Source organism: Xyrauchen texanus, chromosome 14 (genome assembly GCF_025860055.1).
Source record: "Xyrauchen texanus isolate HMW12.3.18 chromosome 14, RBS_HiC_50CHRs, whole genome shotgun sequence".
In the NCBI taxonomy this organism is placed as follows: domain Eukaryota; kingdom Metazoa; phylum Chordata; class Actinopteri; order Cypriniformes; family Catostomidae; genus Xyrauchen; species Xyrauchen texanus.
In genome coordinates this window covers 34,158,669-34,172,056 of record NC_068289.1, presented here as the reverse complement: position 1 = coordinate 34,172,056, position 13,388 = coordinate 34,158,669, and the positions used below count along the sequence as shown (strand labels likewise).

General features: G+C 37.2%; 1 protein-coding gene across 1 annotated transcript in view; it reads right to left on the bottom strand.

Annotated features, from left to right (window-relative positions):
• The window catches only part of lrp1bb (low density lipoprotein receptor-related protein 1Bb), a 491,998-nt gene that overhangs the window by 212,530 nt on the left and 266,080 nt on the right, over positions 1-13,388 (bottom strand). Inside the window, exons 12-14 of the mRNA XM_052142560.1 lie at positions 10,721-10,940; positions 3,739-3,928; positions 1,475-1,597 (exon numbers count right to left, since the gene is read on the bottom strand). Coding sequence (XP_051998520.1) covers positions 1,475-1,597; positions 3,739-3,928; positions 10,721-10,940 — 533 coding nt within the window. The remainder of the gene's footprint in view (positions 1-1,474; positions 1,598-3,738; positions 3,929-10,720; positions 10,941-13,388) is intronic.

Genomic DNA, 13,388 nt, shown 5'->3' with positions numbered 1-13,388 from the left:
CCAACTATCATGTGTTTGGTTTTTACATTTAGTGGCGGGTAAATACGAAATAGATGATACAACAATACTAGACCAGCAGAGGAAACTTAAAATATTGTGTGGCAGTCTCCATATGATGCTGTACAGAAAACAAACATTTGTTGATGTGTGTATAATTTCTGTAGTCCTAAAGTACAGTACAGTTCTGCTAATGAAAAAATGCTTCAGAAAAAGTATGAATCACTTGGTGGTCTGTGGGCGTGCTGTCTGAAACTGAGACTATGAGTAAAGTATTTCTTTTTTACACTATAATACCTGTTACTTTTTCAAATATAGAAAGGGTATTATTTTACTTCTTTTATTTACTGACAAATACAATTGAAAACATTTCCCTTCCACATAATGTAGTCACATAGGTCTATACTGAAAGCGAATATTGAGATGTGACAAATCTAGAATTCTCATTAATACACAAAATTGTCTAAAATGCAAGAGCTGCGACATTGCTGCATGCAAACCATGTCAGGAAAAAACTATTTCCCTGTAATTACAAATTACAGGGAAAACATAAAACTTTGAACAATACTTTCCGAAAAAGTGACAATGTGAAATATTATTATTTATTTTTTTATTAAGTAAATTGTTTTAAGAAAGACAATAATACAACTAAATTGTGTGTCGATACAATATAAAATTATTCAGAACAGTATCTGCTAATGCCGATAATTTGGTGGTTCTGGTTTTTATGATACCTTGTTTGAAATAACTGATAATTAATTCCAAAGAAATGTAAATAATAAATGCATTCTCTATGTCTCTACATGTCTCCCATGTTTCAGAGTAACTGATCTCTTGCAAACAAAGCACTGAAACAAAAAGCACATTACTAACTAAATTCTGAATAGCAGATAGTAAGGCTCATATTAAATTTGTCAGATTTAGCTTTAACAAACTCAACACATTTCTTGCTGTATTGAGCCTCAAGGTGAGTAATCAGATTCGATGGTTCAAGTTTTAACAGTAGTTCCACCTTGTGAAATTCTACCAGTGCAAAGCTTTCGAATTGCAACTGTTCTGTTATTGTCCCCCACACACAGCACAAGTTGTAGACTAATTGTCTGACGCCCTTTTCCACCCCATTTTGACACAAAATAATCAGCCCTGATCATGAGTTGTTTTATTAAACAATCAGCAGATGTCCAATATTGCAGATAATTGCTTTTATCGGCCGATACAGATGTTTGACTGATACTTTGGTGCATATCTGATTGGCCAGAACTTTGGTGCATATCTGATTGGCCGTTACTTTGGTGCATATCTAAAGTAACATTCCCCCAAAACTGGTTAATCAGACAGATGAGCCACACATACTGAAGATCTTGAAAGGAGCTTAAACTTAGATTCTATCATATTTTCTTTATTTAAGTGAATGTTGACATTAGTCATTATTTTCCCCATGTATTTTTTCTGAGGGAAGCGGGTTTATAGGGCCTACCAGAGCATGTGACATTGTTCTTGTCCAGTTGCTGGTTGTCGGTGCATGCGCACACTCTGCCTCCTGGGACCGCCAAGCAGAGGGTACTGCAACCACCATAATTCACCCGGCAGGCATTGTCAGCTAAAAAACAACAAAAACAACAGATATCTACAAATCTTCCCCACTGCTCGGGCACCTATTTATGTGTTTATCCCCTTTATGGCTTTTAGCTATGTCTCTCCTTGAAGCGGAGAACATAGAGTTCTTCTTCACTGCCCACTCAGAACCAATTTCCTGCTATTCGGGGATGCTGGTGGTACATGAGGGCATTATTTTTAATCACATGTCAAGTAAATTATGGGAAACATCAGAGAAGAGAGCCATTTGACACTTCTTTCCTTTCCCTGACACAATACGTTGTGTGTGCAATGACACTTACAATGGGGGAGGAGAGGAGGAAAATGCAGTTTGTGAGAAAACTGTCACTTATTAAGTTGAAGCATGGGGACAATAATAAGGTTTAATTTAAGGAGAGGTTGAAAGGCATTGCCTGAACCAATGAGATAAAAACTGTTTTGTAATGGGCAATCCATGGAGGGGAGACACAATTAATCTTTTTTTCATGATAAGTGCTGTGGAGAATTTTCTCTTCGTCTGAGAATGTAGACTGTCAAAAATCCCACATTTTGGGGGACAGAGAATGCAATATGAATTCTTCTTTTGTGGCAAATCTCGTATGTTGATGTTAAAGGGATAGGTTACTTAAATATCTAAATTCTGTCGTTATTTACACGTGAGATGTTATGCAGAATTTTAAGGACTGACAGATGTTTTTTCCATACAGTCAAAATTAATGTTGACTGAGGCTGTCCCTCTTCCTAGCATCTCCCTTTGTATTCCACGGAAGAAGTCATATGACTTACACAGTTTGTGTAAGTCATACTCAACTGACTGATTTATTTATTTATTTTTCTGGGTGAACCTTTAAGAGCCTTATAAGCTCGATGTCAATATAAACATATTAAAATCAGTATCTGCTTCTCCCAACTGCCAGCTTCATTTTTTTCTGTGAAAGAGTAAGTCTCCCTGACAAGCTGCATACTGTCTGCACCTCCCTCAGGTAAGTAAAAGATGAAAAATGCAGGAGCTTTACACACGGCTGTGTTCTCTGTACTGCTCATCTGCGTGTGCGAGAGCCCTGCTGAGCTGTGTCCCTCCCTCTGCGTGTTGTGACTGGCACTTATGAGGGAGGATGACAATAATCATGCCTCCCTGCCTCAGACATCCACACATAGTTAAACATTCTAAACAGTGCTTTGGCCTCCACTTCACCCGATTAAACCCACCCACTCAACAGTACAGCTCCAGCTCTATAGTTTGGTCCGTGCTTATCACAGTTAAAGCCATGAAAATCTCTCATTTCTGAGCTGTGTGTAACAAATGTCAATTATCATGAATATCATGCTCTTGTGCTTGAAATAAGTAAAATGTAACAATGTTTTACACAATTGTGTTCTCTTTCTGAATAATACTGTATAATTTGGTAATATTAAAGCATTATGCAAAGAAACATCAAATTGCGGAACATCAATATCAAATAACGTTTTTTAAGTAATTAAGTTTTAAATATTTTAAATATTTTTGTAAGTGATTTCAGCCATTAAGCCAACTTCCACCTTATCTTTGACAATGCAAATCAATACGTATCCCTTGCAATGTAATATTTCCACCTTGGAAAAGAAAATGCTGCATGTAATGGCACAATTACAGACGATGAGAACATATTTGATGTTTAATATACAGCCATGTGGAGAGGGATTTTGGACCAATGGGCTTTCACTGTGGTCAGGGCTAACAAAATGTCCTGTAGCTTTACAAAGTCATGACTGATTAGGACAAAAACTTAATGTGAAAAAATTAAATAAATAATAACATGGCTTTTATTGCTTAAAGTGCACTGTGTTGAGTCTGGGGTGTTAGTTAATGAATTACATTGCCCTCAATTTGTCAAACACACACCCTCAATCCAAAACCTCACCAAGTAATGACATTTGAACAAACCTAAATGTGCACAATGATTGACAGTCAGAGAACGTCTGTGATAAAAAAAAAATAAATAAATAAATAAATACCAGGATGCTCCACTGACTCTTTAGTGTTGTTTACAGAGTTTGGGCTGTCATAGAGACAGGTATGATTTCTCAACACACTTATTTCAGTGATATCTATGGCATTCAATAATAAAACATAAAAAAGTGACCTTAAATTGAAAGTGACTTCACCTATCTGGCTTTGTGCATCATATACTCGGAGCCCAAACAGAGGGGGCCTCTCACTCCTAAGCAGAGTGACTTCCCCAGAGAGTAGATCCAGCTGGAAGATGGAGGCATTCATGTACTCCGTCCAGAAGATGGAATTTTGGTAGTGAGCGATCCCAAAAGGGTGGTTAAGCTCCCTGCCACTGTAAACAACCTAAATCGCAAAGAACCTCATTAAAATACACCTTATTGACAATTGTGAAAGAGGATTAACAATTTGTATTTTGTGTTTTGGTTCATCCCACATAGGCAAAGAAGATTGTTAGTCTTTTATTCTTTTTTTTTATTTTCAATGTTAATATACTTACTCCTTTCCAGCATAGTATGAAGATAACACTTTAAGAAAGCCATTTTTTGATTCCCACAAAAAGTGTAAACAATGCATCTCTGTGGTGCCTTCAAAACTTTGCTTGATAAGCCCAACATAGCAACAATAGCTTAACCAAAGAAAAGGCTCTAGTAGTCTTTCACATGCATCTCTACAAGAGTTAAAAAGAGATCTCACCAATGTCACAAACTGTGTTTATACAGTATTTGCCAAGATAGCAAAGTAGTCAATCAGAAAATGACGTTTTGCATCAAATTCTTCGAAAGACCTAATTATCTGATATATGCTGTCAATGTGGATTTTATAATACTAGGGCCTATTCCAGAAAGCAAGTTTAGCTTACCTTGACACAAAACCTGAACTCTGGGTTGATTAAACCAATCATTGCATACTCGCAGTAATTGGCTCCAGAGTCACCATGGAAACAGATGCTAAAAAAAAATGCGCACCATATTTCAGTGAAGTCCTAATGACTGCAAACGAACATTACAAAGTCGTCTTCACTTGAAATAACGATAAGTAGTGCATTGGTTTAAGACTGAGAGTTTGCTTGAGAGAAAGCATTCAGAATCAATGGGTTTTTAAATGTATATAACTATCAAGTTTTTCCGTACTTGTAAACGCCTAATTCAAAATCTATGTTAGACCTCTCTCGCCCACATTATTGTTTAATAGGTCGAACATTATGTTATTTGTTTGCATTGAACTTCACAATAGGCATTAACATTAATTTATATTAATATTACAATAATAGCCTATTTAAGTTTGCTATATTTTATGGTTAATTTTAATGGTATTTTACCATGTACTTTGCATGCTTATTTTATTTTAATTAATGGTATGTGTAATGTATTTACAGTACTTCTTTAATGTTTAATTAAATTTGATGTACCCATTTGTCTCTAAAAACTGATGTTGTCATTGCATTAATAGACCCTCTTTCAATTGTATGATCTCCAACCGTTGTCATAATTTTTCATAGATTTATTGTAATGCTTTTCAGTAGGCCACGCATTATTAATCATGGGAATTATAAGATGGAATTTTGCTGTAACAGAGGTGGAGAATGATGGGAGGCCCACAGAGATATATGTCAATTATGTAATTTTCTTATTTGGCATGTCATTAAAACTTATTTGTTGTCTTATCTCCTAAAAGGCCATGGCTGGGCATTCTCATGTACAGTAGGGTCCATCTGCCTTCAGCAAATTGGTACTGAATTAAATTATGTTTCAACTGAAACAAAATGTGTTTTCTTTTCTTTTTTTATACCCCTTTCTCCCCAATTTGGAATGCCCAATTCCCACTACTGGCGCGGTTACTCCCCTCAATCCAGATGGTGGAGGACAAGTCTCTGTTGATCCATGCATCTTATCATGTGGCTTGTTGTGCATGACACTACGGAGACTCCCATCATTTGGAGGCTCATGTTACTCTCCGTGATCCATGCACAATTTACCATGCACCCCATTGAGAGTGAGAACCACTAATCAAGACCACGAGGAGGTTATCCCATGTGACTCTACCCTCCCAAGCAACCGGGCCAATTTGGTTGCTTAGGAGACCTGGCTGGAGTCACTCAGCACCACCTGGATTCGAACTCACAACTCCATGGATGACAGTCAGCATCAATACTCGCTGAGCTACATAGGCCCCCCCATGAAATGTCTGATTATACATTATGGATGTTTATGATCTCAACATCAGGGAAAAGTAACTCGTCTCTTCCTAATGGAAAACAAAGCTGTAAAGGTTCCATATCGATAGGCATATTTACAAATGCAATTTAGAGAAGGAACATATACAGCTACAACTGGAATAGAGGAGGCTAAGCATCTTCTGTTTGAATCAATTAACCACCAGCTAAAGGAGGTTACTGTAGGTTACTCTAAATTACATCATGTCTAATTTATCCATCCATCCATCTTCAACCGCTTATCCGAAGTCGGGTCGCGGGGACAGCTGCTCCAGCAGGGGGCCCCAAACTTCCCTATCCCGAGCCACATTAACCAGCTCTGACTGGGCGACCTTGAGGCGTTCCCAGGCCAGTGTGGAGATATAATCTCTCCACCTAGTCCTGGGTCTTCCCCGAGGCCTCCTCCCAGCTGGACATGCCTGAAACACCTCCCTAGGGAGGCGGCCAGGGGGCATCCTTACCAGATGCCCAAACCACCTCAACTGACTCCTTTCAACGCAAAGGAGCAGCGGCTCTACTCCGAGCTCCTCACGGATGACTGAGCTCCTCACCCTATCTCTAAGGGAGAAGCCCGCCACCCTTCTGAGGAAGCCCATTTCGGCCGCTTGTACTCGCGACCTAGTTCTTTCGGTCATGACCCAACCTTCATGACCATAGGTGAGGGTAGGAACGAAAATTGACCGGTCTAATTTATATTTTAAAATAATAAAGAGAGTACAATGATCAAGTCTTCACATTTGTGCATTTCTTTATGTACATTAGAGTTATAAGAAATCGCATCTCTAAAATCTATGCTATATATGTGGTCCATAAATGATCAAATATGATCTAGTTTGTGAAAAAGAATAATGAGTGATACGTTGCATTTCTTAAGCTTTGAATTGGCAGACATTGCCTGCATATTGATACTATGGAATGTAATTTTATAATTAGCATTTACATAAATTGACTGAAGAAACTGTAAAAAGGAATGTTGGTTGTAGGATCTATCAGCTTACACCATGTGAGGTGTTTGGCTTGACATATCACATGTGAGTGAGCTGATTGGCAAATATATTAAAGTTCAAAGAATATATCCGCTTGTGCCATTTAGAGTTTCATGCCTGAACATAATTATTTCAATCATAACAACTCTCGCAAAGATTGGGCATGTTATGACATATTCATAGGATATTGGTCTTGGGGGACTAGATATGCTAATGCTGCTGCTGCAGAGCAAATAAGGAGACTTGCTACTGCTAGAACAAACACAGACATACTGAGTTAAACATCTGGACATGCTGCTGTTGCACCATTAGAAAAAACACAATACATGTTGCATCAAGCATGTGAGACATAAATAAAATCCCCCAACAAAGTAGGGTAGCTGCACAAACGTATAATACCAATCCCCCAAACAAGCAGATCTACCACCAATACTTGTGTACTGCTGCTGCTCCAAAGAGCCAAGTGCACCAGGAGCATACTAGTTAGGTGCTTCTTGGCCTGCTTGGTCAAATTGCATAAGGCTAATGAACTGAATCTCTATGTGTTCCTGGGCATGTTTAGCCGAAAGGCTTAAATGGCTAGTGACTTGACTTATAATGTAAGTCATATCTGGACAAGGAAAGCCTACAATGTAATTAATTAGTGACTAAGCTTAGCTATGTGTGGATTTATTTAAATATATGACCTAAGATAGCGATGAGTGCCAGTGCCTAATTTGGCTTTGGCTTACCTTGATAAAGACGCACTTTTATGTGTCATGGCTAAAAGCAGACCTTACTATCTAAGCTGATAAAATAAAAATCCCAGCAAGCACCTGAGCAAATAGCATTTTTAGAGAAAACTCTAAAAGTGCACTACAATGAAATTGGCTTACTTGTAAACTGAGCAAATTTCAGTGGCTACCCCATTACACATTAATGGGCCTATCAGCTTACACCATGTGAGCCGATTGGCTTGACATATTACATATGAGTGAGCAGTTTTGCTTACAGGTTACAAGTTCAAATAACTTATCACCTTGTGCCATTCAGAGTTTCATGCCTGAACTTTATTCAGAACCTTAGTCATTTCTATCATGAAAATGAAATTATGCCTCAGTAATGCTAAATATAAACACATAAAACACTCTCTTTACAGTTAATAGTATGGAGGCCTTTCCAATGTATTCTATGTTGACAATATAACAGTATTACAGTTATACTGTGTCATAATAATGCTTTATTAGTATAATATTGTGCATAATCTGAGCTTCCAGAACCAATGTGTTGATATCAAAAGGGTAGGCACACATTAACAACCTCTGAAACGTAATGACATTAAATTGAAATAAACTAACGCTAGAACATAATCTGCTCTGGAGCAAATAAGGTTCATAGAGTAAGTTGCAATGGTTACAAACATTTCTGAAAGAAAAAGAAAAAAACAAAATAAAAACAAAATGGGGTAACGCTTTATTTTACGTAGTCCTTGATACAGAGTAATTACTTAGTTAATTACTTAGTAATAAACATTGTAATTACATGTACCAAAATGTAATTAACATGTAACTAAGTTATGGTACAGCCTGTACTTACAGATTGTAATTACACACATGTAATAGGCAGCTACTGTTACACATATGTAACAAGCCGAGTCTGTTACATACGTGTTACAAACTTGGTACACTGTAATTATGTAAGAAAGTACTTAGTACCACACAATGTAACAAGAAGTACTTAAATATATTAGGCTAATAAGGTCTGCAGTTACACATGGCAAACGTGTACGTTTTGTAGCATTACATGTATGTAACATAAAATAAAGTGTATCAAGATTGTACTTGAGTGCAATTCATGTGTATCTACATACCTTATCCATCTTAAATAACCCACTAGTTCACTGCTAAAATACATGCATTAGCTTCTTTATTACATTAAAATTACAGAAAATTACAGAGGTATTAGCTACATAAAATAAAGTGTATCAAGACTGTACTTAAGTGGACTTCATGTGTATCTACATACCTTGTCCATATGTACCTTAGTTTGGGTAAACTCACTAGTTCACAGCATAAATACATGCATTAGCTTCTTAATTACATTGCAACTACAGAATATTACACAGGTATAAGCTACGTAAAATAAAGTGTATCAAGACTGTACTTATGTGGACTTCATGTGTATCTACATACCTTGTCCATATGTACCTTAGTTTGGGTAAACTCACTAGTTCACAGCATAAATACAAGCAGTAGCTTCCCAACTACATTACAATTACAGAATACTGTATTTTAACTCAATAGTGTAGAGTTGAATTGATGTGGTTACCCTTTCCATCCACCTGCCTGCACACAAAAGGTGACATTATCAAAATGACAAGTCAAATTTTAAATTTATTTTCCCCCTTCAAATACAACATATAATTAGCAATGTAATTAGGAAGCTAATGCATGTATTTAAGCTGTGAACTAGAGAGTTAATTCAAACTAAGGTACATATGGACAAGGTATGTAGATACACATGAAGTCCACTTAAGTACAGTCTTGATACACTTTATTTTACGTGGCTTATACCTGTGTAATTTTCTGTAATTGTAATGTAATAAAGAAGCTAATGCATGTATTTTAGCGGTGAACTAGTGGGTTATTTAAGATGGATAAGGTATGTAGATACACATGAAGTCCACTTAAGTACAGTCTTGATACACTTTATTTTACGTGGCTTATACCTGTGTAATTTTCTGTAATTGTAATGTAATAAAGAAGCTAATGCATGTATTTAAGCTGTAAACTAGTGAGTTAATTCAAACTAAGGTACATATGGACAAGGTATGTAGATACACATGAAGTCCACTTAAGTACAGTCTTGATACACTTTATTTTATGTAGCTTATACCTGTGTAATTTTCTGTAATTTTAATGTAATAAAGAAGCTAATGCATGTATTTAAGCTGTAAACTAGTGAGTTAATTCAAACTAAGGTACATATGGACAAGGTATGTAGATACACATGAATTGCACTCAAGTACAATCTTGATACACTTTATTTTATGTTACATACATGTAATGCAACAAAACGTACACATTTGCCATGTGTAACTGCAGACCTTAGTAGCCTAATATATTTAAGTACTTCTTGTTACATTGTGTGGTACTAAGTACTTTCTTACCTAATTACAGTGTACCAAGTTTGTAACACGTATGTAACAGACTCGGCTTGTTACATATGTGTAACAGTAGCTGCCTATTACATGTGTGTAATTACAATCTGTAAGTACAGGCTGTACCATAACTTAGTTACATGTTAATTATATTTTGGTACATCTAATTACAACATTTATTACTAAGTAATTAACTAAGTAATTACTCTGTATCAAGGACTACATAAAATAAAGTGTTACCCAACATGGTAGCAGAAAGTTGCTTCAATGGTGTGTAATTATTACCTACACTGGTGCTCTTTTGGAGAAGAGTTATATATTTATGAAGGAAAAACAAATTCAAGGCACTAACGTGGGCAATATATTTGTAATTTACACCCTGAAGGCTTTTTAGCCACAACACATAGGTGGTAGTCTTTTTAAATGTAGAAGCCCAATTTTTAATAAAGTCTTTTCATCCTTATCCTCTGACCGATGTGTGTCATGGATTTGTTTTTCCTTCATGCATACTTTGAAAGATACTCTGGTTTTCGAAATCTAAAGTTAACTGCTTACTCGGAGTAAACGTATCTGGTTTAGTTAAACCAACTAAACCAGCTTTCTGGAACAGCCACCTTTAGTTTTACTTTGTCAACAATTTTTTTCTATTTTCATTTCTCCAAAAACATTTAGGTGAAATGTCTGAGACAAAGTTCAGTCAAACATATAACTATGAATTCCATTAAGTCTCCTGAGCTATGAAAGAACAACCTTTAAAATGAACAATAAAATGTACCTCTCTGAGTCAGGAAGCTCACCTTTCTTCCAGTGCCATTTAGGCAGATTTTCTCAATGTGATCATAATAGGCATCACACCAGTACATGGTACTGGTCCCATGATCCAGAGTGAGCCCATTGGGCCACAGCATGTTGGATGTCACAAATAAGTTCCTGTTAGACCCATCCATCCATGCCTTCTCTATCCTCCCAATGCTGTCATTTACTTCATCCTCTTCCCAGTCTGTCCAGTACATCCAACTGCAACAAAACCAGAACACAGTCAGACTAGACCGTGCAAACCATGTTTGTATTTTATTTTGAAGCAGGCATGAATATGTATCACAATTTGAAACGGAGCTTACTTGTTGATTATACAGACATATAGTGTGTACAGTTACAGCAATTAGACAGGTTTGGAAATAAACAGTTATAGAGGTGTAAATGAAAAGGTAGATGCTATTTGCAAGCAAGCAAGCAAGCAACTTTATTTATATAGCACATTTTTAAACAACAGACGTTGCCCCAAAGTGCTTTACAGAATAATAACATGAAAGTCATACAACAAAAAACAGACATACATTATTCAGAAGCTAAAGAAAATAAATACGTTTTTAAATGAGACTTAAAAGTTGTAATCGATGGAGCTGATCTCACATGGAATGGGAGACTATTCCAAAGTTTGGGACCTACCACGGAAAAAGCACGATCTCCTTTTGATTTTATAAATAAATAAAAGTTGCTTGCTATTTGCACCCTGGTGCAAACAGTGTCAGATACTATTTGCACCTTAATTTAATTATTAACATATAGTATAGAAACCTGCTGAAGCATGTTTATTTTGTGTGTTTATTGTATTTTGAGTCCCACAGAAACCCTACACCACCCCTAAACCAACACATTCTCACCCCGACTCATCACATACGGACGCTTCGGGCGGTTTCGTCACATAATGACGCGCCGGGTATACCTTTGGCGTCATTTTTCGACACGCAGGGTAGTCCGATAGACTTCTATGTATCTCCGAACCGGAGCGTGTAGCGTTGAAATGTCACATCTCGGGTAAGCTCACGCCGCGAATGGGTGGAGAGTGGAGACCGCGATAAATAACAATCAAAAGGAATAGGCTACAATGGCCCTCCAACTGTTTTTTGATGTTTAAAACCCCGGACACATCGTAAAATGACGCCATTCTACATATCTCCGAACTGGAGCGTGTAGCGTTGAAATGTCACGTCTCGGGTAAGCTCACGCCGCGAATGGGTCGAGAGTCAAGACCGCAATCAATAAAAATCAAAAGGAATAGGCTGCAATGGCCCTCCAACTGGTTTTTTATGTTTCAAAACCGGACGCGTCGTAAAATGACGCCAAAGGTACACCCGGCGCGTCAATAAGCGACGCCAAGGGGTCCTGCCCTAGCGTCCGTATGTGACGAGTTGGGGTGTGAGAATGTGTCGCCTAAACCTATAACCTACAAACATTTGCCATGGTTTTACTACAGTAACCATAGTTTGATCATAGTATTCTTAGTAAAATCATAGTAACCCCTAGGGGAGTGTAGCAAAGCTATTATCTGTATCTGTATATCTGTACAATTGTACACATCAGGGGTGCTCACACTTCTATGACAAGCCATTAACTTTTTCATAATATTATTATAATAAGATCTACCAGGCACAATATACATATGCATTATAAGCAGTGTTGTAACAAAATCACAATTTCAGTAGTCTGTACCAATACCAATGACATTTGACGATGCTCGATACCAATTTCAATACTGCAACAAAAAGTAATTCTAATGTGTTCCCCCAAATTCCCTACAGACCATTGACTAGTTTATAATTATATATTTTTATTAAACATTTCATTTTCTATGTTGGGCAAGCACCCACATGGTTTGTTACTCTCAACAGGTTAGTGATATTTGAAAAGTGATTGGGTCAACATTCTGACATGATCCTTTCTCTTGTTAGTGTGCTTAAGGGATTTGTTGCCTCTGAGTACTAAGCAGAGTCCAACGCATGCTTTTCGGTCTCATCAATGATAGAAGCCGTGCTTTATGCGCACCACATAAAACAGAATGGGATAGAGGGTGAATCAAGTGCTTTCTGTCTCAGTGTGTTGCTGCATGACCCCATGAATTATTCAGAAGGCAAACAGCATGCTACCAGTCTCATCCTCCACTGTTCAAAATGTAACAACATGCAGAATATAACGAAAATTAGCAAAGATCACATTATTGTGAGAGTTTATGGGCGGAAAGTGAGGGAGAAGTAGAGAGGGTGAACAAGAGAGATAAAGAATAGAAAATAGAGAACGAAGGTGAGGAAAAGGCTGGCAGGCAGAGTTAGATATTGAGGGCTTCACTAATTCCTTAAACTGGAGCATCTAGCTAGGACAATGAGGAGTTTATTACAATGCACAGTGAACTGGTAGGAGTTCACAAAATCAGTTTTAACCCGCTGAAAATCCTGCAGTGTTAAGATTGAGGTAATCTGCTCTGGGGAAGGAATACAGCACAGCAAAGAAGTGAGCATAGAGATAAAGGACATGAAACAAATGGAAACACAGAGACATAGATTGTGAATGTCCAAAAGACCAAACATGAGATACAGAAAGATAGAAAAAAATAGTTATAGAGTAAGGCAAGTTCATCCTTATCATGTTAACACAGGCTGCTTGTGGCAAGAACAGAGAGATGTATAT